Source organism: Notamacropus eugenii, chromosome 3, assembly GCF_028372415.1.
Source record: "Notamacropus eugenii isolate mMacEug1 chromosome 3, mMacEug1.pri_v2, whole genome shotgun sequence".
Taxonomy (NCBI): domain Eukaryota; kingdom Metazoa; phylum Chordata; class Mammalia; order Diprotodontia; family Macropodidae; genus Notamacropus; species Notamacropus eugenii.
Genome location: NC_092874.1, coordinates 205,477,406 through 205,503,371, shown reverse-complemented (window position 1 = coordinate 205,503,371; position 25,966 = coordinate 205,477,406). Strand labels below are relative to the sequence as shown.

The 25,966-nt window shown below is 40.1% G+C and overlaps 1 protein-coding gene across 1 annotated transcript in view; it reads left to right on the top strand.

Annotated features, from left to right (window-relative positions):
* CACNA2D4 (calcium voltage-gated channel auxiliary subunit alpha2delta 4) overlaps nucleotides 1-25,966 on the top strand; it is a 165,078-nt gene that overhangs the window by 33,000 nt on the left and 106,112 nt on the right. The window contains exons 12-20 of the mRNA XM_072654129.1: nucleotides 326-404; nucleotides 1,745-1,878; nucleotides 5,039-5,116; nucleotides 5,717-5,797; nucleotides 6,349-6,423; nucleotides 9,359-9,445; nucleotides 12,191-12,262; nucleotides 20,657-20,718; nucleotides 21,930-21,997. Of these exons, the coding sequence (XP_072510230.1) occupies nucleotides 326-404; nucleotides 1,745-1,878; nucleotides 5,039-5,116; nucleotides 5,717-5,797; nucleotides 6,349-6,423; nucleotides 9,359-9,445; nucleotides 12,191-12,262; nucleotides 20,657-20,718; nucleotides 21,930-21,997 (736 nt within the window). The remainder of the gene's footprint in view (nucleotides 1-325; nucleotides 405-1,744; nucleotides 1,879-5,038; nucleotides 5,117-5,716; nucleotides 5,798-6,348; nucleotides 6,424-9,358; nucleotides 9,446-12,190; nucleotides 12,263-20,656; nucleotides 20,719-21,929; nucleotides 21,998-25,966) is intronic.

Below are 25,966 nucleotides of genomic sequence, written 5' to 3'. Positions count from 1 at the left end.
CAGAAGATGGAGCAGGAAGGGATCCATGGTAAAAGGCGGCTGCTAACTCTCAGTCTTGCTATCCTCAGCCTCTTCTTTAATCAGATGAAAGATCACAAGCCTTTACAATCACTCAATTTTCTACTCTCCATATTGGGGAAATGGAGGAGGGGGACAGGAAAAGAAAGCAGAAGTATTGAAGGTTTAGAAATTATAAAGCACTTAATATCTAAATGCCAACCAACTAAGTAAGTAACAATAATAATAAAGCCAGAAGTTATCTCTCAGTTGATTGATTGGGCTTTCTGAGTTAATCTAGGTCTTTTTTTCTCTCTTTCTTGATCAGGTTCGGGTTTTTACTTACCTCATTGGGAGAGAGGTCACTTTTGCTGACAAGATGAAGTGGATTGCATGCAACAACAAAGGTATGTAGCCTGCTATTGGAGCTTTCCCAAGTCAACATATCAACAAAGGGAGATTAGTTTTGACCAGCAACCAGACATGTTAGCAGTCATGATAGCTTAGTAGAAAGAAATACTAAAAGTAACTTTCCATAACAAAGTGGGTGGGGATGGATGGAGTTCAGCAGGGGCCATTGTTGTCTTTCTCCCTCTTTCTTCTGGAGAAGTCCCCCAAATTCACTTCTTTATTACTCTACACCACCTTACTAGCTGTGAAGTTTGAAGTATCTTCTGGCCAGCAATGTCCTCATCCACCAAATGTTTTGTAGGCATTCTAGCATGTGTAGAGGAAAGCAGCATGATACAGTGAAAAAAGAATTCAGAGTACCTGACAAGTAATATGACCTTCAGCAAATCTCTTGGGATCGGAAGGTAAAGGGGACATCAGGGTCCATCTAGTCCAACCCTTTCATTTTACAGCTGAGGAAACAGAGACCTAGAGAAGCTAAGTCTTCCCCGAAGTCATTCAGATAGTGAACATCAGAGGAAAGGTGTAGGATCAGGTCCTCTGACTCCAGAACTAGTGCTCTTTCCATTTTACCAATATAATTATCCCCATTTTACTGAAACCAAGACATAGAGAGGTTAAAGGACTTATCCAGTGTCACACAGTGAGTAAATCGTTGAGCTGGAAAGAAACTTAGCAATTGCTTGGTCTAATTCCTTCATTTTATAGGTATGAACATTATGAAAGGATTAGGCTAAATTGTCTTTAAAGTCTCTTGCAACGCTATGATCATTTCGTGGTTGAGTTATTTCAGTCCTGCCCTGACTCCTCATGACCCCCACTTGTGGTTTTCTTAATGGAGATGCAGGAGTGATTTGCCATTTCCTTCTCCAGCTCATTTTACAGATGGGGAAACTGAGGCAAACAGTGACTTACCCAGGGTCATATAGCTAGTAAATGTCTGAGGCCAGATTTGAACTCAGGAAGATGAGTCTTATTGACTCCAGGCCTGGCATTCTACCCATTGTGCCACCTAGCTGCCCCTGGTAAATACCTGAAATGTTTATTGTTGGATTGATTAATAAAATTTATTCCACTTTCTCTGGTTCAAGACTCAATAGAAAGGGCAGACAATCACCAATATGTTTATAATTACATTTCCTACACAAACTTTGCCTTTGCCATCTCTGGAACAAGGGATCTACACTGGAGACTACTTGGAGTCCAGTTGTCTTTCAATTCCTTCTCCTGCTCGGACCTATGCCTAGATTAATCCCCAAACAAATGCATGCAAAGACATTGTGCAGGGAGAGAGGGAGGCTGAAGGGTGATGCATGTACTCCTTTCTTCTGCATAGGCTACTACACACAGATCTCCACCCTGGCAGACGTCCAGGAGAATGTGATGGAGTACCTGCATGTGCTCAGCCGACCAATGGTCATTAATCATGACCATGACATCATCTGGACAGAAGCATACATGGACAGCACGGTAAGGGGACTTGGAGGATAGAGGCTCTGGGTTCAGAATCCAGCTAAAAGAAGTTGGGGAAAACCTAGGCTCATGATCATGAATCTTAACTAGCCACATACAGAAAGTCTGTATTCTCAAGATAGGAAGTGGGTAAGCAGGGTTTGCTCTGGACAGAGTCTTGAAGTTAGCCATCATTTCTCTCCAGTTTCTCTCATCAGTCCCCCTCTTCTGCCTCCTAATATTTCTTCCCACCCCAAAGTTCCAGGTACCGCAATGCTGCTTGGAGCCTCTAACCCTAGCACATCACTCAAACCAATCCTTTCTGGCCTATGCCTTGCTCTGAAATTTTTCTCTACCTCTTCCCCACATTAAAATTTGTATTCCCCTTGTAATTCTCTCATATTAGATAAATTCATTGATACTAAAGTATTAGTGAAAGATATAAGTTTAATGGGCTACTCTTCTTAGGTGTATTTAAGAGAGGTTCCTTGCTCTCCCCCAGAAGATTTTAAAAAATCATTTTTATTACTGAAATTTCAGGAAGTGTTGTGAAGGAAAGATTTTGGGGGATGGAAGGAGGTGCCTTTTCAGCTCCTTCCAAATCATTCCTAATACATAGGTAGCCTCCTCCTAGGGGAAAGAAGGTAACTTAACATGTTGTGTTGGGATGGTTATCAAAAGACAGTGTGGTGCCCAGGATTTCTTAGTAAAGAGGTAAACAAGGCTTCCATCCAGTTTTGTTTATAATTTGCTACATGTAAGTTTTTTGCCAATAGATTGTATTGTACTTGGATTCTTAGCACAGTACCTGGTACATAGAAGGTACTTAATAAATCCTGCATTGATTGACGAAAGGCAAAGGTATTCTTGCCTTTGCTTCAGTCTTTCTCACATCTTATTTGTTCACGGGAAATAATAAAGTCATTTGATCTGCTCCTAGTCTGATGAATTTAGCTATAAGAAATTCATCCAACCCAAAAGGATAGGGTCTTAAAAATATTTTCCTAGCATTGTTCATCTGCTGCTCCCATGATGCACTCTTACTTAGGATGGGGAAACCTGTACTTCATTTGGACCAATTTCTGCTTAAATTGTTTCTGTTCCTTTGATGTTCAATTCAAGGTCTTGATCAACAGTAGGTGTTTCATAAATGTTTATTGACTGAATGCATACATCTTCATTGTGCCTCAGTCTCCCTCTGCCATCATGTTTCATGCTTTCCATTCTCACATTATTTGCTCCTCCCTTCATCCATGCTGTACCTAAGCTGCCACAGTCTGAGGAGGTAACGGCCTCTCTAGTGCACTAAGTGTGGTTTTTTTCCTTCCTGTGTGAACATCTGTCTGTCTGTCTGCATGAAGGGGGAGCTAGCAAAAAGATAGCTGTCACTGGGCTCATGACCAATGGAGTAAGAGAAGGACTGTGAGGGGCAGAGTATGGAAGTTAGAACTATAGAGCCTTTAGCAGCCAATGGCCAGCCCCTAAGAGTAAGTTGTTAACAGGAACTTAGAAAGATCAGGGCCTATGGCAGGGAGGGAAGCCACGTTGCCTTATAACTTGGAGACATGGTGCCCGACTTTTCCTGGCTAAGTTTTCTTTGGCATTTCACAGATCCCTTATCAAGATTTCTCCTTTTTCCTTCCACTGCCATAACTGTTGTACTTCCACCTTTATCTTAAAAATCTGGCCCTTTAAATCTCTATAGTTAAAAAAAACCTATAAGAAATCCCAAACTCCATGAAAACTCCAGTCTCTCCTTTCTTTCCCTCAGGTGTGACTTCCCTTCCTGGGGCTGTTTTGTAAACTTTGGAACTTTGGAAGTTTCCTTAGATAATGTAACCCTAGGGTCTAGCCTTAGTACTGACAAATGTGAGGCATGCATATGGGCATAGTCAGCCTTAATTTGCCTTCGCTGATCTCTACCGACAAGAGGGAAGGGAGTTGATTAGAATTTTGCATCAGGTACAGAGTGCCAGTGAACATGGATTCTTATACGTAAGCCCTTTAGAGAGGGACAGACAAGAGGAAGAGTGGAGTTACTGCTGTCTGGAGAAATGCTTTAATAGCTGAGCAAGGACAAAAGTGCTTCCTTTTTGTAGATTCATGGTCCTGTCCCTTGCCATTAGGCTGGGCCATATGAAATACAGATGTGCCACCAATTCACTACAAAGGTAGGCATATAAAACATTAATTTACAAAACAGATAAATTAATGGGACAGTTCACAAAGTATTCTTTATTTTCCAAAAGGACTCCCCACAGCTTCCATAAAGAGCTAACTCCACTAATGAATTCAGAAGGTAATTCATTTTGCGAAAGATCTACCAATATAAAACTTTCTAGGAAAATTTCTATTGCCAGAAACAAAAAGTGCAAATTCCTTTTTCCAGGTAGGGGTAGGGACCTCAGAAAAGTATTCATGTGGCAGGTGAGATGAAAAGTCAGATATTTCATGATATGGTCTAGATTTTTGAGGAAGATCCCAGATCTTGGGGGGAGATAGTATGTATGTACATATGTCTCATGACTAAGTGATCAGTGGAACACTTGACTGTCTAGTGGCATGTATTTGTGGTGCTGTGGCTTGATATATAAGTAGGTGTCTATAAAAAGTCAAGTGTTGGTACCGTTTTTCCTTTGACCATGTCTGTGCTGTGGTTTGTACCTGCAGAATGTCAATATGCTTGATCTGCACTTAAATGTGGAATTCTCTTGATGTTCATGTGGTGGTACATCTTTGTTATTTTCTGGATATACATGCTATGTCTGTATTCCACAATCACAAGAATCACTTGTATGTTGCCAGTACATCAGAAGGCTTTCAGCAGTTTGGATGTGAGCTTGGCTGAGACTGCTGGGATTCTGGGATTTGGGTCTGTGCTTTGACTAAAGCAGATGTTAAATGAGCCACACTAGAATCTCAGACCCATTGGCATTTCCTCTCTAAGAACTTAGACTTCCATTTGAGAAGCAGCATTGGTTCCACCACCCCCAAGCAGCAGGATGACAGCCATCCTCTTGAGTCATGTTTACTTCCTCTCTTCCTCATCTATAGTAGAGAAGACACCTATGTAATTATCAGTGCCATATCCTCTGCAGCCACGTGAGTGTTTCAAATTTGGCATCTCTGACATTTCTCATTCCTAACCTCTTGCTTTTTGCTCTCTACTCCCTGGCAGCTCTTTGCATTGCAGCCCCAGAGCCTACTGCTTATGACCACCGTGGCCATGCCAGTCTTCAGCAAAAAGAATGAGACGGTAAGAAGCAACCCCAGGACAAGATGGATCTTGTGGTGGGTAGGTCCACTAAAATGGCCATAGATGGCAGATCAGATTTTATAGCTAGTGACTCAATTCCTTGGACAGATTTAAAGGTTCTACTTGATGTCTCTGTGCCCTGCTTTGGGCAGAGCCAACAGCTAAGAAAGCTCATACTCAGATTCTGATTTAAAGCCCTCTAAAGAGGGAGATTCCACATCCTCTCTCACTTTCTTTTCCACCAGCCAGGAAATTCTTTCATATATGTAACTTTTTCTCCATCTTTACAGGAGACAAACTCACCTGCTAATCCTTCTTGTGGCCACTAGGTTTGGTTCTGGGAAAGTAGAGCTAGAAGGTACATACAAAGAGTCTCCAAAAGTTGATGCCTCTTCTAGAGACTAGAAAAGCTGAGTTTTCAGTCTGGTCTTTGTCCACAGAGGATGACTAGATGATTAGCTCCAAGAAGACAGAAACTGTATCTTATCTCAATTTGGTATCTCACCTAGACTTCACTTGCATAGTGCTCTGCAAACAGTAGGAACTTTACAAGTGACTGCTGAACCGAATCAAATTGAAATCTAGTGCTTACCCTTTCAGAGATCTCATGGCATTCTCCTGGGTGTGGTGGGTTCTGATGTGCCTCTCAGAGAGCTGCTCAAGCTGGCTCCCCGATACAAGGTAAGCTTCTCATCTGGGGCAAAGGGCTGGCACCTCCATATTGTGCAACTCACCTCATTCTGACTTGGCAGCCTTAGACTCTAGTGATATCGCCAGACAGATGCAGCCAGATCTAGGGAGAGACTGAGAACCCTCTACCTGTTTATGTAAAGAAGAGTCTGGGCCTTGGGTCTCAACTTTTGCTCCTGATTTGCAAGAACTTGGCCATGTTCTTTCCCTTCTCTGTACCTCACTTTCCTCACCTATCCCTCCCTAATTTATAACCTGTTGTGAGAGTGAATGTAATTATATCCCCAAAGCTCTTAGAACCCCTGGCAGGAAAGATTTTAGGAAAAGACAGGATATTATTATTATCATTACCCTTAGGTAAAAACATGTAAAAAACATTCATATGAAAGGCTCAGGACAGGCTAGAGCTCCTGATGGAATTCTGTCAATGCTCTGACTCCCCTTACCCAACTATGACAACGCTGTCATGTGTAAACTTAATCCCATCCAAACTGCACAATAGATAAAGCAAAACAAATACATTTCTCTCCTTTCTTTTACAGCTAGGGGTGCATGGCTATGCCTTTTTGAACACTAACAACGGGTACATCCTCTCACATCCTGACCTTCGACCCTTGGTAGGTACATGTACTTTGAGACCCCTCCTATGTGGGTAATTGGGATAGTCATGAAATCAGTTAATCAGTGTATTTTGAGCATATCATATCCTCAATAGTACTCTAAGCATTGTAAGAGATGTAAGAAAATTCAAGGCATCATCCCTTCTTTCTAGAAGCTTATAACCTACTTATAAAGAAAAGACTAGAGCAGGAGAAACAAATAATGAACTTTGCGAGAGAATAAACGCCTAAGTGCCAAATCGTGAGTGAGATACACAAATCCCACAGCATATAGTCCCTAGGCTCTCCATGCTTCTATTTCCATAACCTACTTACATCACAAAATCCCCACTGGGAATTTAGCAATTATGTAACCAGTACATGCCCTGGGAGGCCCACTGTTTTGTATGTAAAATGTTAGTATTTCATGAATATTCAATATACATGTACTTGTCAGAAATCAGAATTAGAAGGGAACCCAGAGGCCATCGAATACCTAAGACAGGATTCCTTCCACAGCCTGGCTGACAGAAGGGCATTCAGCCTTTCCTTCAAGACCTCGGATAAGGGGCAGCCATGAGCTAGCTCATCCCACTTCCAGGTCACTCTAATTTTTAGGAAGACTTTCCTGCTATCAAACCTAAATTTTCTTCTTACTAACTATCACTCTTTGCTCTTAGCTCTGCCCTCCAGGGCCAAACAGAACACAGTTAAGCCCTTTTCCACAGGACAACTCTTCTGATACAACTATCATGTCACCTTCTCACCTATACCCAGTCTCCTTTTCTTCTCTCTTTATGATCATTATGTGGCATTGTCCTCCACCACCCCCATTGCTGCTCTCCTTGCTAAAATGTGGCTCCCACCACAGAACATAATATGCTAGCTATGGTCTGACCAGGAAAGAGAAGAATGAAATTATCCTTAATACAGGATGCTTTTCTTCTCTTAATGCAATGTGAAAAGATGGGCAGCTAAATGGAGCAGTGGACACAGCGCCAGGCCTAGAGTCAGGAAGATGAATCTTCCTGAGTTCAAATCCAGCCTCAGACATTTATTAGCTGTGTGTGTGACCCTGGGCAAGTCACTTAACCTTGTTTGCCTCACTTTCCTCATCTGTAGAATGAGCTAGAGAAGGAAATGGAAAACTATCTTACCAAGAAAACCCCAAAATGGAGTCACAAAGAGCCAAATATGACTGAAAATGACTGAACAACTACATACTGAGTTTGCACACCACCAAACTCACTAGATCCTTTTCACTGAGTTGCAGTCTAGCCATGCCTCCTCCATCTTAGACTTATAAAGACAGGGCTTTTGAACTCAAGACTGCATTGATCCCTATTATTTCATCTTATTAAATGTGAGAGACAGCATGTTGGACAGAGAGCTAGTCTCAAAGCCAAGAGCACTTGGGTTCAGTTCCTGCCTCTGACGCATGCTATTTCACCCTGGGCAAGTCACGTAATCTCTCAATGCTCTAAGCAGCTCTCTAAGAGGAGAAGTTGAAGAAAAGGTGCTGACCTGCATTTGTAGAGGGACTTCCCTATATCAGTGAAATCACAGGTCTAAACTTGACCAATATTGTGCCCTGTACAGTTCTTTCTCAACATGAGACAGTGGTGTGATGTAGCTCTCCCAAAAGTTAATTCAGTCTTAAGTGGAACTAATGGTCATAGCCTCTTCTATCTTCTCTATTCCCACTGCCATCACTCTAATATGGTGTCCTGGGGACTGGGGGTGGGGTGTGGGGGAAAGTATTGAACTTAGTATCAGGTGAACCAATCCTGGCTCTGGCAGGGGGAAATGGAATGAGCTCTGAATCTGTTTCCTCATCAGCAAGATAGGCACAATAGTGACTCCATTAGCTGCCACACTTGGTCCTTGTGAGGAAAGCACTTTGTAAACTTAAAGTCCTATAAAATATGGATTATTGTAACAGACACAACTTGCCATCCAACTGATGGCATTGGCCTCTTTTATAGGTGTTCTCACTTCTAGGTCATCAGCCTGTCTTAATACTATAATCAGATTAATCTTCCTTGCGTATAGAATTTATTTTAATTTCAATCAACAAACATTTTCCCCCTTCCTCATACTACCCCTACCCAACTGGGGAAAAAAAACCCAAAACAAAACCTTCAAAAGCAAAACAAATCCCCACATGGGCAATATCTACAAAGTTATATCTGAGCCATAAGCTGAGTCCATAAGGTCCCAGTCAGAAGGAAGAGACATAATTTTCATCACTGGTCATGTGATGCAGTTGGTCACTGCATTGACCAGAGTTCTTAATTCAGAGATGGGGAGCCTGTGACTTCAAGGCCACATGTGGCCCACCCAAAATTGGATTCAGTCAAAAGGCCACTCTTGAGAACCTAGAGGGCCACATGTGACCTCAAGGCCTCCTCACCCCTGTTAATTCTTCCAAAGTTGTTTGTTTTACAATGTTGCTGTTATTGTGTAAATTGTTCGGCTCACTTCACTATTTCCTTTCACATGAACTTCCCAGATTTCCTAGACAGAGCTCCTTCCTTCATTTCTTATGTGATTCCATTACATTCGTAGACCACGATGGGCACCATCTTAGCTTCTAGTTCTTTGCCACCATGAAAACCTACTTCACTTCTCTAAAACAGAAGCGTTTAATGGCTCCTTATTGCTTACCAAATAAATGGCCAATTCTATTTGAGAACAGGGAGAGCCTTTTACATCCTTTTGTATCCCCAGCACTTAACAGAGTCCTTGGCATAGAGTAGGTGCTTAATAAAACTTACTGAAAGACTCCTTCAATACTTCACATAGTGCCTTGAGCAGGGTAGACACTAAATAAATACTTGCCAAATTGCTGAACTCCCAGAGTTTTGGAATCTCTGCTTTTAATGAGAGTCTAGGGAGGTTCCAGGCAGGTGACTTCAGCCTCCTCATGTTTTTTTCTGGCTGCCCATTTCAGTACAAAGATGGAAAGAAGTGGAAACCTAAGCCCAACTACAACAGCGTGGATCTCTCGGAAGTGGAATGGGAAGACCAAGATGAAATTGTGAGCTAGGGACGGGAGGGAGCGGGTGGAGGGACTCAGACATAACAATGTTAATCATGATGATAGCTAACATTTATGTAGCACTTACTAGTTGCTAAGTGCTTTACGGTTATCTCATTTGATCCTTGCCTGGGAGGTAAATGCTATTATTATCCCAATTTTACAGATGAGGAAACTGAGGCAAACAGAAATTAACTGATTTGCCCAGGATGACTCAGTTCGTGTCTGAGGTCAGATTTGAACTCAGGTCTTCCTTGAACTTCAGGACTCCAGGCCCAGCACTTTACCTGCACCACCTAGCTGCCCCTAAACACCCACAAACCACCTTGCTCACATGCACACGAGCTTTAAAGTAATAATAATACTAATAGCTAATATTTATATAACATATAAATATAATAAAATATAAAAATATAGATAAATATATATAATTATACTGCTTACCCTGTGCCAGGCACCATCCTAAGCATTTTGCAATTATTATCTTACTTGATTCTCACAACAACCTTGGGAAGTTAGGTGCTATTATTATCCCCATTTTACAGATGAAGAAACTGAGGCAAACAGAGGTGAAGTGACTTGCTCAGGGTCACACAGCTAAAAAAGTATCTAAGACCAGATTTGAACCCAGGTCTTCTTGAATCCAGGTCCAGTCCTCTATCCACTGCACCACCCAGGTGCTCTTAAGCATCCACAGACCAGCTTGTTCACATGCATACAAGCTTTATGTTCAAGCTACTCCTCTTAAAAACCCCTGTATGGGAGAACATGCAGGCAGCAAGTCCTTGTTTTTTCTACTTTGGGACAAAGGAGGTCTAGATATTCTGAATAAAATTTCACACCAAAAAAGAAAAATGCTCTGAGTTTAGGAGTAGACATTCTAAAGAGTATGAATGAGAGGAATTGTGGTATAGTGGCTAGACCTCTGTACTTAGAGTCAAAAAACCTGGACTCAAATCCCACTTTAGACACTCACTAGCTATGGGAGCAAGGCCCTTAACCACTCCAACCCTCTGTTTCGTCATGTGTAAAATCAGAATCATCCCACTTGCACTATTCCATCACAGGGTTGCTGTGAAGAAAGTGTTTTGCCATCACAATATGAACGTGACATGGTTGTGAGAATGAAGACACCTCAATTCCAGGCCTAATTCTGATTCTGCACAGACATTTCACATGACTTGGAATCCTTTGCTTCATTTCTTGGCTTAGCTGTAAAATGGACATAAAAAATCACACTCTCCTCCCTCTTTCACTGGGTTGTCCAGAGAATGAATGATAGAATGGATGCAAGCTTTTTAGAGGAAAATAATGATAAAAACCTGAGGTCTGCTTGTTTTCATGATTATAATGAATAACTCAGTCTCCACCTAAGTCATTTCCCCTAAAAGCAAAGCAATTGACCTGGAGTCTGTAAAAATGCTTTTTTTCAGTTACAGTCTCCTACCCTCAACCTGTTCTGCAGCTATTGTTGTGGTGACTGTTGGATCCTGTGACAGGGATGGGAGGGGTGGGAGGGGGTACGGTCCTTCATTTCCTTTTGGATCATACTTCTGCCTAGCTCACTCAGCTTTAGCAGTTTATTGGTCTAAAAGGGAAGCACTAATTCTGGTCAGATCAGGTTCAAGACATGAGGACATGTACTAGCAAATGGCCAATCTCTCAGACCCTCTGAGCCTCCATTTTTTTCATCTGTAAAATAAGGAAAATGATACTTAACCTGCCTCAGGATTGTTGTGAGGAAAGCACTTTTAAGATGCCATATAAGTGTGCACTTCTGTTGTATTGTATTGTCTTAATTGTGATAAAATATACTGTTTATCATGTGTCCAAGCCCTGCCTCTAACACATACTGACTGTGTGAACCTGGCAAATTCACTTGCCTCTAAATGCCTAAATTAACCCTGTGAGACTTAGTGGTGCAGTGGCGAGGGTTGCAGGCCTGGAGTCAGGAGGACTTAAGTTCAAATCTGTCCTCAGACACTTACTAGCTGTGTGACCCTGGGCAAGTCACTGAGCCTTGTTTGCCTCAGTTTCCTCATGTGTAAAATGAGCTGTAGAAGGAAGTGGCAAACTGGTCTCCTTGCCAAGAAAAGCACAAATGGGATCATGGAGAGTCAGAAACAACTAAAACAACTCAACAATAACAAAAATCAATCTACATTCCAGGAAGTTTTTCATAGAGTGCTTACTACAACAATGAAAAGACAAACAAAAAATATGCTGCACGTATATCCACCCTGAAGAGATCTCTTCTTTCTCTTGCAGTCTATTTTGTTCATAACCTGGATCAGCTATACTCCCTCTTCCTTGGTTCTCTGTGCCTCATATCCCCAGTTTAAAGTGGATCCCACTTCAGATTTTTCTAGAGTCTTGTCTGAATGTCTCTTTTTTGTCTTCACACTCTCTACCTTGAAGCACAATTATTTGTGTATTCAACACAATTGCACCCTAAGCTTTTCAAGGGTAGGGTCTTTTATTCATCTTTGTATAACGTGTAACATATAGCCAGCACTTCATAAATAATTAGTTGAATTGAATTGAATGATTGCAATAAACTCCAAGAATCCCAGAATTGGTTCTGGATTCCACGTGTAGAGTCTGTCCAGATTAAAGAGAACAGAGATGGCCAATGTTCACCCTCACCTCCACTAAAGTGGGATGACTGGTGTCCTCCATCCTCTCCAGTATGCTAGTAGCTATTTATCCAGGAGATAAATTCCAGTGTTTCTCTTCTCCTTGCAGCTGAGAACAGCCATGATCAATAGGGAAACCGGATCTCTCACTATGGATGTGAAAGTTCCTGTGGACAAAGGGGTAAGGTGGTACAGACAGAGACTTGGAATCCCAGATAGGATGAGGAATCTTTCCCTACTGGTGTAGGGTAATGAGAATAAAACTGGCCTGGAAAACAGAAGACCTTGGTTCTACTTTGCTCAAGCCAGAATACATTTGGTCCAGACGCCATATTTTAGAAGGACTACATGGAGTACATACTGATGAGGGTGACCAGGATTATAAGGAAATTAGAAACCATGTCCAATGACAATTTATGGAAGGAATTGGGGATGATTATTTTGAAAAATAGATCAGAATGATGAGACTGTCAAGGAGTGCTAAGGAAAACAAAAAACAATTAAATATGTTAGAGATAAGAGGAAGATCAAAGAAGAGACAGGATGACTGCTTGGCACCGATAGAACTGTGATTACAGAAAACAGAAGGTAGAACTACTTAATTCTTTTTTTGCTTCTATTTTCTCTGCCAAGGGAAATAACCTTTATACTGGTACACAAGAAATAAAAATAGCTAAAAGGGAGTTTAAGCCAAAGATAAGAAAAAAGCTAGCAAGAAATAATATGGTAATAATCCAGGTCATTCCAGACTACTCTTTTTTCTTTTTTTTTTCTTAACAGGCTGGTAGGACAGTGAAATGTTGTTGACACAGTTTACCTAAATTTGGCAAAGGCTCTCATGCTGTTCTTATGGTCAAGAAAAAATGTATTGGCCAGATGCCCTTAGTGAATCTATCACTAAGTTCAGACAAACTACATTGTAGGGTACTAAAAGAACTGGCAAATGTTTTTACTAAACCATACATTGTCAGAGATCTTTGGAAGATCATGGAGAATAGAAGAGGTGCTACAAGTTTGGAAAAAGGCAAATGTTATCCTCATTTTCAAAAAAAAGATGCACACTATTGGCTAATGAATTTTACTTCAATTTTTGATGTATACGTTAGAATGTATTTTTAAAGGGGTAGTTACTGAACATCCTGAAAAGGAAGCAGTGGTCAGATAAAGTTTCTGTTAGTTACTTTTGCCTTTCTTTCCAAAGAAAGTCTCATAATGAGGTAAACAAGGACAAGATTATCTTTTTTTAACATTTTTTTATTATTTTAATTTATTTATTTTTATTTTCAACATTCACTTCCATAAGTTTTAAATTTTCTCCCCCTCCTTCTCCCTCTCTCTCTCCCTCTCCCTTTCCTTCCCAAAATGGCATGCAATCTGATATAGGTTCTACACATAAATTATTATTAAACACATTTTCACATTAGTCATGTTGCATAGAAGAATTACAAAAATGGGAGGAACCATGAGAAAGAAAAAAAAAAAGAAAATAGTCTGCTTCATTCTACATTCAGATTCCATAGATTTTTCTCTGGAGGTAGATGGCATTTTCCATCATGAGTCCTTTGGAATTATTTTAGGTCCTTGCATTGCTGTGAAGGGCTAAGTCTATCAGAAACAGTTCTTGCACACTGTGGCTCTTACTAAGTATAATGTTCTCCTGGTTCTGAACACTTCACTCAGCATCAGTTCATATAAGTCTTTCCAGGTATTTCTGAAGTCCACCTGTTCATCATTTCTTATAGCACAATAGATTCCATTACATTCATATACCCCAACGTGTTCAGCCATTCCCTGATTGATGGCCATCCCCTCAATTTCTAGTTCTTGGCCACCACAAAAAGAACTGCTATAAATATTTTTGTACATGTGGGTCCTTTTCCTATTTTTATGATCTCTTTAGGATATGGCTCTAGAAGTGGTATTGCTGGGTCAAAGGGTATGCACATTTTTATAGCCCTTTGGGCACAGTCCCAAATTGCTCTCCAGAATAGTTGGATCAGCTCACAGCACCACCAACAAAGATTTAGTGTACCAACTTTTCCACATCTTCTCCGACATTTATCATTTTCCTATTTTGTCATGTTAGCCAATATGATAGGTGTGGTGTCTTACCTCAGAGTTACTTTGATTTGCATCTCTCTAATCGATAGTGATTTAGGGCATTTTTTTCATGCTTTAATTTGGAAAAGGTTATCTTTCAAAAATGACTGTGTTGTACACACACACACACACACACACACACACACACACACACACCAGCACAATTTTATCAAAAATAGGTCACTTAAAATAAAAAAACAAGGTTGTTCCAGAGTGCCATTATGTCCATTTTTTTAAAAGAAATATTAGACTAGTAAGATAGGGGAATGTTGCAGAAATGATTTCCTTAAATTTGGCAAAGTCTCTCATGCTGTTTTTATGGTCAAGATGGAAAGGTGTAGGCTGGTTATTAGTACAGTTACATTGATTCAGAACAAGTTGCACAGATTCAAACTTTGTATCAACTTAGTTGCTGCTCTCAGTACCTCTCTTTAGCCTTGCTTTAACATCTGTATCAACGACTTGAATAAAATCACAGCCGATATACCCATCAAACTTGTAGCTAAAACAAAGCTAGGAGGGAGAGCTAACATTTCATGACAGTGAGCATCCAAAAAGATTTTGATATGCTAGAATGTTGGGGTGAATCTAATAAAATAAATCTTAATAGGGTTAAATATAAGTCTTACTAGGGTTCAAAAAATCAGCTTCTCAAGTACAGATGTAACTAGGGAGAAATTCTTCTGAAAAAGATCTGGAGATTCTAATGAACTAAAAGCTCAGTCTGTGTCAGTATGATATGGCAGACGATACAGACATCAGAACCAGGTAGGCAGTAGTTCAGCTGTACTCTTTTCTGGTTAGCCAGCATTTGCAGTAATGATCATCACACTTTAACAAAGATGTTGGTAAGCTGGAAAGCAGCTACACGTTGGTGACCTATAAGGTAAAGGGCCTTGAGATTGTGCTCTGTGCCCATGTTTAGACTATACTGTGTTTAGATTGGGATACCACACTTTTAAAAGGATATGTTGATAAGTCAGAACATGTCCAAAGGGAAAATTAACCTGAAAAAGATACAAATTAAGGGAGACATAAGCACCTTCAAATATTTGAAAGACTATCAGGTGGAAAAGAAATTTAACTTGTTCTACTTTGTCTCAGAGGGAAGAACTAGGAACAATGGGCAGAAGCTGCAGAGAGGCATAAAGACTTATTTTAAAGAAAACACTTGTGGTGGTGGTGGTGGTAGTTATTCAGTTATTTCAGTCATGTCTGACTCTCCATGACACTGTTTGGAGGATTCCTGATAAAGATACTGGAGTGATTTGCCATTTCCTTCTCCAGCTCATTTTACAGTTTAGGAACTGAGGCAAACAGGATTGTGTCCAAGGTCACACGCCTAGTAAGTGTCTGAGGCCAGATTTGAACTCTGGTCTTCCTAAATCTTTCTCTTTCTCTCTTTCTTCCACTGCCCCTCCTAACAGTTAGAGCAGTCTTGGTAGGTAACAGTTTTCCCTCTCACTGGAGTTCTTCAAGGACAGACTAGTTGTTGAAGGTTATATTGGTATTGGTTAGTATTCTGAAGTCCATCCCAATTATAAAATTCTGTGAATCTCTGGTATAGCTTTCAGATACTAAGGTCACACTAATATATCCTGATGAGGCATCAGAATGGAACTTTAGCCTTATGCTATTTATATAAGTATTTTAGCCTCTATAATGATAGAAAATTATGATCTGACCTCTTCATTAACACCTACCACACAGTATCATCATGGGAAAGCCCTTTTTGAACTTTAAGCACTATATAAATGGGAATGATTGGTATATTATCATTTTGGTTAGCATTGAATGTAATTTAAAGAAATCATTAGGCTCGCTCTTACCTCCTCTTTTTTTAAAGTCTACTCAGCCTACAGAATTTGCATTGGTCCTTCCCAAAATCACCCCTCCCCCCAGAGCTATTCTTGTCTCCTCCTCCTCCTCCTCCTCCTGCTTCCCATCTGACTAAGCTAAAAGAGTGCAAGCATCTGCCTGCAACAATTAGACTCAAAGTTCCTCCACAAACAGATTTTCATGAAAGGCAAACAAAAAAAAATAATAAGGAAAAGAGACACTCTTTTTAAACCCATGCCTTGATTTTTTTCTTGATCTACCACCTGAATTCTGCAAGCTCTTCCCTCTACCTACACCAGGTAGGCTGGGGAAATTCCTCTGAAAGAAGCTGAGCTCCCCCAGTGTCCGATTTCCATGAGCCTTGGTCCAGATGCTTTGGGTTCCACCATAACAGACTAAACAAGGCAATCTTACCTTTTGTCCCCTCTGTGCCTATAAATTCAATTTCCAGCTGGATGATAAAGATACAAGGGATTAGGGTCCATGGTCTTGTTCAATATCCCCATACATATGGATAATTGCCAACAATGTATAAGAAGCCATCAAAAGAACAGTCAGTCTTGTTTCATCAATCCCTAATACTTAATCTCTGTTTTTTAAATCAAAGTTATTTGTTTTGGGGAAATTATTCCTTTTATTTTAAAATTATTATTATTTTCATTTTTTAATTTGGCAAGCATGTTTTTTAAAATTTAATCTGCCAAGCCAAGTTCCAATCCAGCCTCAGACACTTACTAGCTAGATGACCTTGGGCAAGTCACTTAACCTCTGCTTGTCTCAGTTTCCACAACTGCAAAATAGGAATAATAAAAGAACCTACCTTGCAGGATTATTGTGCAGCTCAAATGAAATAACATTTGTAAAGCACCTAGCACAGTACCTGGTACACGGCAGGTGCTATATAAATACTTATTCCCTTCCCTTCTACCACCAACCCCACTGAGCAGTTTTTTAAAATATAAAAACAAAGGCCCAAAAGCATAGCTGCATGGTTCAGCAAAATAATTAATAACTTTTTCTGTCTTGCTTTTTTTAGTCCAGCTGAAGAGTAATAGATTTTGTTCCAGGATCTCATTTGAACGCTATATGACTCTGTGTTTCAAGCGTGTTTCTTCTGAGCAACGCATTATTAAATTCTGCTTTCTAATTCATTCTGTGATCTTCTTTCAAATCCTTTTAATCTATTATCTTCTATGTTAAGGGTGAATTCAATCCATTTACATTCAGAGTTAGGATTATTAATTGTATATTTTCCTCCATCCTGTCCCCGTGTACTTTCTCCTCTCTTTGCTCTCACCTCCATCTTTATAAATAAGAAGGTGGAAGAAGAGAATTTGTCTGATGCTTGTGATTTCATAAAGAAGCAGTCTGCTTCCTCTTTGTTTCAACTCTTCTCCTTATTCCATGTCTTTCATCCTTCCTTTTAATTCTCCCTTCACATTTTTCTTTTCAACATTTGAGTTTGTTTGACTTATTCCCTATCTTACCTTCCCCCTTAGACCTTTCTGTGCTTCTCTCTTGTCCCTGGCCCCTTCTAGCTCCCTTTTGAGTTTAATGTATTTCTATAATGAAATCTTTGTATATGTATGTGTGGGTGTGTTTAATTGTGCTCAATCTCCTTTTTTCTGATTCAAATTAAAGTGAGATTCATGGGACACTTGGTCCTCTCATCCCCTCCTCCATTAATATGTACACACTTCCATCTTATACACTTTCTTAATATAATAATGGTTTTTTCTTCTCTTCCTCTTCCTTCCCTCCACAATATATTTCCTTGGACCTTCCCATTTTTGTCTTCTCAAAAAAAACATCTACACAGAACAAACCATGCCCAGACTCTATATAATTTTAACCTTTCTCCATGGCCCTAAAAGATATTAACGTTCTCTTATCTTCTTATTAATGTAGAAACAACTCATCCCCACATAGTTTTGTTTGATTAAACAAATATGTGTGCCTTTTTATGTTCTTGGCACCTATATTTCATTTTAGAATATTTAGTTCTGACCAGAATACTTGGAAACCATCTCCTATTAAAATTCAATTTTTCTCCCTGTAGAATGATATTGCCAGTTGTAAACTGGTTGTTTTGGTTGTAAACCCTCTTCTCTTATCTTTTGCAGTGTCATATTCCAAGTTTTCCTCATCTTTTTAGTGTCAGCAGCTGGCTTTTGTGTAATCTTTGTTGTGACTCCTTGATATTTAAACTGCTTTTTGGCAGTTTATAGTATTTTTTTTTAATCTAGAAGCTCTGGATTTTGACTGTGATGTTTCTGGGAGTTTTCATTTTGTATTTTCTTTCTGAGCATAACTGGTGATTATTTCTGTTTTAATTTTGCCTTCTGGGTCTAAAAGTTCAGAAAGTTTCCATTAATAATTTCGTAAAATGTAATACCCAGAGTTTTTTCTGATCATAATTTCCAAATAATCTGATAATTCTTAGATTGTCTCTTCTTGATTTATTTTCCAAGTCAGTGGTTTTTGGTGTTATATTCTTAGATTTTCTTCCATGTTTCAATCTTTCATTTTATTCTGATATTTCTTATTGTCTTATTGACTGTTTCTGTCTGGATTATTCTAATTTTTAGGGCATTCAGTTCTTGAGTGAGACTTCCTACCGTCTGTTTTAAGGTTTCAGTTTTCCTTACCATTCTTACCTCCCTAATTTTTCCATTCTGTATTTCCTATATCATTTCCTCCAGGTATTCCTATACTCCATGTGGCCAGGGCATTTTTTTTCTTTTTCTTTACCTAGACTTGCTGTGGGGTTGCTATCCTTTGTAGGGGATTATCTCTAACCATCTCTCAAACCAAAGAATTTCCTCATGGTGGTCAAAGTTTTCCTTGGTTTGCTCATAAAACACCCTATCCTTGGATCCCCAAATGAGTAGTAGCAGAGCTTGCATGGTCCTGAGTATAGTAGGCCAGACTAAGGCCCCATTTCGAAGGAGCTAGCTGCTCCAGTGCTAGACTTTTCCTGGGGGCCCTTGTCACAGGCTCTAGGATTTCCCCCTTCTGAAAGTTCTGCTGGGGTCCTTTCTCCTACTGCTGAGCTAAGAGGTTACTCCCATGGTTTTGGGGACTATCAAGACTGTATTTTATCTAGGACCTTTCTAGGGCTCAGGTCATTGATACAGTGATGGAACCTGCCTGAAACACCCCAAAGCTGCTCTCTTTGCTAGGTTAGCGATGTGTTAGGTTGCTGTTGGGACACAGCCAGCCTTAGGCTCTATTTGGCTCCGGTTAGAAATGGGCTCAGGCAGCCAGCCAAGGGCTTGGGGAAGACTGGGCTCCAGTGACATTTGGCTCAGGCAGGGAGTGCCATGCTAGAACCACTGAAATTCCCTAAAGTTGCTCTCCTTCAGCTAGGGCTGGCTTGGGTACTATCAAGTGATCAAGTTCCAGGGGTCCCCTTGTTTTGTCCTCTGTGCTTCACTCTCAGCCTGCCCCAGCTTCCCAACACCCCGTTTCTCTTAGTGATTCTTTTGTCTTTCTTTTACTACTTTCATATGATATCTGAAACAGAACTCAGCCACTCCTCTGTGGCATATGACAGGATCACCTCCTTCCCTGTTCCTCTCACTTCTCCCACTCTCTCTGGTGAGGAGACATACTGGGATAGATAAATCAGGAGCAGAGAGACTGGAATAGACAAACCAAGAGGAGAAATACTGGAATAGATGAACAAATCAATAGATGAACCAATTAAAAAAAAAAGAATGCAAGAGAGTACTCTTACACAAATTTGATCCTCATTTTATCTGAAGCCAATTTCCTAGAAATCTAAATTTAGTGGATTGAACCTTCTTCCTCCTTATCTTTCTTCTTCTCCCTCTAGGTCCTTTCTGGAACTTTGTTCCAGAGGGTGAGAGAGAGATGAAGGACCAGGGGCAAGTAGTACCATGGACAAATTGTAGAATTATGTGAGAGTGAATATTTCCTGAGTAGGCTTCAGTGTTTGACCCTCTGCATTGTTTACCACTAAGCAAATCACAAATGTATACCAAAAAGAATTTTTTTTTTAATGGACAAGACTTTGGGGGTATAAGGCATGGAACAAATCTCACTTCCTCTTGCTAATTTTCTTTCCCAGAATTTTTGTCTTGATTTGATTTTCAAAGACAGAAGCTTTGAATGAAAAAAAATATCTCAAAAGGACAACCTGTACAGGATAGGTGTATAGCAGGCAGAAGGAGCCATTCAACCAGTTTCCCTTGGTGACTATGTACAGAAGTGTATTTACAGGCTGATTATGTGTACATAAGCCCCAGTATTTTTAGCATTAAATAGGAGCCACTTCATTTGCTCATCCTAATTCCATGTTCCATCTCTGACTCACTGCCCAGTCAACTAGTATCAAAAAAAAAAAAAGCATAACACCACCTTCCCTATCAGGGATTGGGGTGGTAACTCCTGAGAGTTTCTGGCTATGCAGTTTCAAGGTGATCAATGCTAGTAAGGGATAGAAGTTGGAGAAATGGGTATAAAGTTGGGGGGGGGGGGAAATGAGAAAGCAGGATTTTCCAAACTCTTCAGTGGTCAGAATCCTCTGGATATTTTGTGAATAGATATGGTTCCAATAAATCAATTTATGTCAACACTGAAACAAACTCCATTTTCTTCACCCTTATTCCAGAGGCGGGTCCTCTTCCTCACCAATGACTACTTCTTTACAGACATCAGTGACACGCCTTTCAGGTGAGTTGAGTGACCCATGCTATGCAGGAAGCATGACTGCCAGCCCTCTCCTGGCCTGGACAGATGGCATTGGAATGGGTGGTAGTGGTGTTTAAAGGATTCCTACCTCAATAAGGCAGAATGACTTTGGGGAAAGAATCCTGAAGAAGGAGTCAGACTGGTCTCTGGTCTAGCTCTCCCACACTCTAGCCCTCATTCAGCATCTCTGGCTCCCAATTTCTTCATCTGTAAAATGAGAGCATTGATTTTGCCTCTTTGAGCTCTTTTGTACCTCCAAAAACCTATAGTTATGAAGATTCACAAGGAAGCTAGGCTTCGTATAGACTTAGTGAATGAAAAAAACATTTCCTCTCTGACTTGTTTTCTCTAAAATTTCTTCATTTGTTTATAAACAAATGATCAGCTATCAGTAATGTTTTCGGCTTGAAGAGATGTTAGATATAACTACAATATCTATCTTATTAGAGTGGCACTGTACTTACATGTCAATGAGCACTTGGAATGAGATGAAGTTAAGGAATAGGGGGGATGAAGAGAGCCTGTGAGGTCCCAGTTGATGTGTCCTTTACTCCAGAGGAGGACAAGGTCAGATTAAATTGTAGGGGAAAGAGGCAAGGCGGCTCAGTGAGATTTTTTTTTTGTAATAGAGAACTTAATTCAATTTGGAGTTTTTCCTATGGAATCCTAGGTAGATATTCTCTTGTAACAGGGGAATAGGTTCTCTTTAGTCAAAAGATTGTCAAGCACCTTTATCTAGAAGAGGAGGAGGTGGAGTCATGAAGCATGTGAAGTACTTGGGGGTGAACCTCTAATGCTAGAGGCAAAGGTATGGACAACTCATAGGGTGAGAAAAGAAGGGGAGAGGTATTGTAACATGGAGGATAGAAGGCCAGCCTCGGAGACTGAAAGAAGTTCACCTAAGTCCTGCTTCTGACATATCCTCCAGGCAAATCCCTTCACCTCCCCATGCCCCAGGAAATTCTAACTTTATAAGATACAGAGGAGTTGTTGATCTTCAATGGTTCTGGTAGTTTCTACATTTGGAGTTCCCCATATGAATGAAGTCACAGGTCCAAACTAGAAAAAAAGTATGGATTGGACTAGTTGACCTCTTATGTCCTTTCCAGCTCTAAGGTTCCATGAAGTAGACATGGAAGATTAGAGGCTATTTGATGCTGATGAATAATAATCTCCTTTGCTCTTTGATGCAGTCTAGGAATGGTGCTGTCCAGAGGCCATGGGGAGTACATCCTCCTGGGAAATACTTCAGTAGAGGAAGGTGGGTCAAAACAATGTTTATTTCTTTCATTTCTGGGATAATGCAAAGGGCCAACCCTGGGGTAAACAGATTTGGCAGCCCCCCAGAATTCCCTGCTTTGGAACAGATTCTAAGAAGAGTGACTGTCTGGTGAGGAGGTGTCTGCAAGCTTCACAATATCTGGGTTACCAGGACACAAAGAATCAGTCAGCCAGCCAGGCAACACAATTGATTAAGCACTAGGCTTGCCAACTGTCAATAGTCCAATTCTTCGAGGTTTGAGGAAGACAGAATGTTACATATAAGAAGCAAATTGTTGAAGGAGAATGCCTTCCTCTGAGTTTCCACGAAATGCTATTCTTATTCCATCATTTAAATCTATTATCCCAAATTTGGGGGGGTTGATACAAATGGGGAAAAGGAGGTGGAAAAGAGAGAGGCAGGAAGGGAGAGAGAGAGAAAAATAGAGAGTGATAGAGGGAGAGAAAGATAGAGACAGACAGGGAAGGAGGAGGGAGACAGTGGGAGAGATAGGCAAAGAGGAAAGGAGAGGGGGAGAGAGAGACAGAGAGAAACAGAGAGAGGGAGAGAGAGAGCAAGAAATACAGTGCATAACCTAGGAGACAAGAGATAAGGAAGAACCCTCCTCAGCCCAACTTCAGCACTGTTCATGCGGACCACAAGCCTTTCAGAACAGTGTTCTTCAAACTTTCTTTTGATCTTGCTCCCCTTCAGTAAAATAATTACTATTACTATATTTTATCATTTCTATAATTAGCAATAATGATAGTAGTATATTAAAATATATGAGGTCATTCTATGCACAATCAAAATGTAAATTTTAAAGGATGAGATAAAGAAATAAATAGCACTTAAGAAAAAGACTTCAATAGATTGATGATCTCACCAATTCAGGAGTTCCCTCCAATGATGCAGAATGCAAGCTATCCATTCTTAACCATCCTGTGTGTCCTCCCATCAGCTCATTACAGGGAATCTACTCAACATGCTGGAGGTCTTCCTCACTTTCACCTTTGATACTGAAAAGGTAGCAGTGGAAGAGTCTGGCTCTCTATCTGGCATCACTTCTTACACATGATCAGCCTGTCTCCTCTTTCTATCATACAATTCCTTGTTGATATTTTACTCCTTTACTCCTTTGATCTGCTCACGTCCACCATGCTCTTCTCCATAAGTGTAATACTCATTTTTAATTATTTGGAGAACTTTGTATGCCATATCTCACTACCATATGATAGCACCAGAACAATGTCTGTGGACCATTGTCATTTCCCAAAGACAATCCAGCCTCTTCCTTTTGTTCAGCTTTGGCCCAAATCTGTTGTCTGTCTGCCCCATATATACGTACAACAGACAAATTTTATAGACTAAATTCATGATGAAACTGGGCAATAGACATTCTTCATCTATTTGGTCTTTCTTTTGTAGGTAAGCAAGTCAAACTGTTTTGAAGAATTAAAGACCTTTTCTAATAAGCCCTAGAACATTTTATCTGCAAATAGGAGTATCTGGAATACTTTACTATTCACAGGGAAGTCCTTTTCTACCTGGACTCTGTGCTGAATATATTCCATCAAGGTGGCAAACACCTTTGGAGAAATCTCCCTGTGTAATGTTTCTCCTGATGTTTATTATCATTGATGGGGTTATTTCTATTTTTGTATCTTCTAGAGGAATCTTTGATTTCAGTGTATGTATAGAAGACACTTTGTTATAAAAGCACTTGTATTCAATCAAGGAATATTAATTAATTTATTAATACTATATGTTGAGCACTGTACTAGGCCTTGGAGACACAACTGCAGTGAATGAAATATCCCTACAAGGAACTTACATACTAATGAGGGAGACAACAAACACATATATAAGTATACACAAAACAAATACAAGGAAAATAAATGCAAAGTAGCTGAACACCAGGTTGTCTGAGAGGGCCTCTGGGCAATCAAGAAATCCTGGGAGAAGATGTTGCTTACTCTACCTCTTGAAGGAAAGGAAGGATTTTGTGATGTGAAGGCAAGGGGGGAGTGCATTCTGGGCATGGGAGATGGACTCTGCATCTGGGAAACTGAAATATGTGTTAGAAACAGAAGCCAGTTTCATTGGATCACAGAGTGTCAGAATGGGAGTCCAACGAGGCTAGAAGGATTAAGGCCAGGTTTTAAAGGACTTTAAAAGCTAAGCAAGGAGGCTATATTTTATCCTAGAGGCAATAGGGAACCAGTAGAGTTGATGAAAGAGGAGGGTAATGAGGCAGATCTGTGCTTAAAGAAAATCACAGGCAAGCATTTTGTAGGATAGACTTGAGTAGTTAAAAAATTCAGTCAAGAAAACCAAGCTGGAAGCTATAAAAATAATCCAGGTGAGAAGAGATGAGGACCTACACTTAGATGATAGCTGTGTGAGTGGAGGGAATGGGGTGATGCAAGAAATGCTTTCACAGTAGAATGGTAGTATTTGGCAACCAACTGGATGTGTGAAGTGAGGAAGAGTGAGGAGTAAAGCCGGTGCCAAAATTATAAATCTTGGAAACTCAAAGGATGGTGGTACCATCAACAGAAGTAAAGAGGTTTGGAAAGGGGGAGATATTTTGGGGAAAAGAGGCATGTTGAGTTTGAGAGGTCTGTAGGACATCCAGTTAGAAAAGTAAGGTGGGGTTTTGTTCTACTGAATCAATTTTTTAAGAATCAATAACCAATAAGACCAATGGGATCTTAAATGTGTGCATCTTTGTTGAATGTGAAATAGTAAATATTTAATCCATCATAAACTATTTCTTATGAAAGCCTGCTTAGTCTCCACTATTACCTTCATGTTCTGACTACTACCTCAGTTCAGATACCATGTAACTTGAAGAGTCAGCCTAGAAGTCAAGTTATTGAAGCTCTCTTCTTGATCACCTTTCTAAGAACTAAGGAATAAGATCATTTTTTACATTTTGTACATTACATTCCTATATATTAGTCCTTCAGAGCTAACACGATTGTGTCACCTCTATCATAGATTTCCTCTAAACGATAGTATCTAGATCTCTTCTACATACACTTGTTCCAATCCAACTGCTTTTTTCATCTTTGTTCTCTTTAGAGACTTTTCTATCTCCTCTATAATCATATCCAGTAATATGATGGTGGGGTCCAAGTTTAATGATTCCACTGGAGAGTAAAGTATGTTATGATGATTTTTGCAGATCTTTTCCATTTTCTCTGACAAAAGGTAGCCATTCTATTTGCCAACACCAACCATTCTACTTGTGCACTTGATCCCATCCTTTGTCATCTTCTCAGAGGTAGAAAACTTTCATTAGACTCCATCTTTTCATCAAACTATTGTCCCATTTCCTTCTTCCATTTGATAGCCATGCTATTTGAGCAAACTATCCACACTCAGTGTTTCCACTTTCTCTCCTCTCACTCACCCCTCCACCCTTTGCAGTCTGGCATCCATCATCCTCACTAAATTGAAACTTCTATCCCCAAAATTACCTATAACATAATTTATCATTTTATGTTTATGCTGTGTTGATATTTGTACTTCTTATCTCCTCCAAGAGAATCTTAGTTCCTTACGAATAGAGATTTTTTCATCCTTTGTGTTAATATTCACAGATTCTCCACTTGGTAGGAGCTTAATAAATGGTTGTTGATTGATTGATTTCTTTTCTTCTGTTTGTAGATCTTCTATTTTCATCCATGAATGCCCTTGGAATGGTTTTGTTTAGTGAGCTAAATTCCCTGGCTTTACTTCCCATTGCTTCTCTCCCTTGTCAGATGTCATATGGCATATTGTGTTTAGTAAATGGCTTAAGGAGGACACTGATAGACTAGTCCAGAGAAGGGCAACCATGATGGTGAAAAGCCTTGAGGCCAGAACATATGGAGATTGGTTGAAGGAATTGAACACACCTGCTATGGAGAAGTAAAGACTGGGGATATTCGAATTGCTGTCATGTAAAGGCAGCATAGTGCT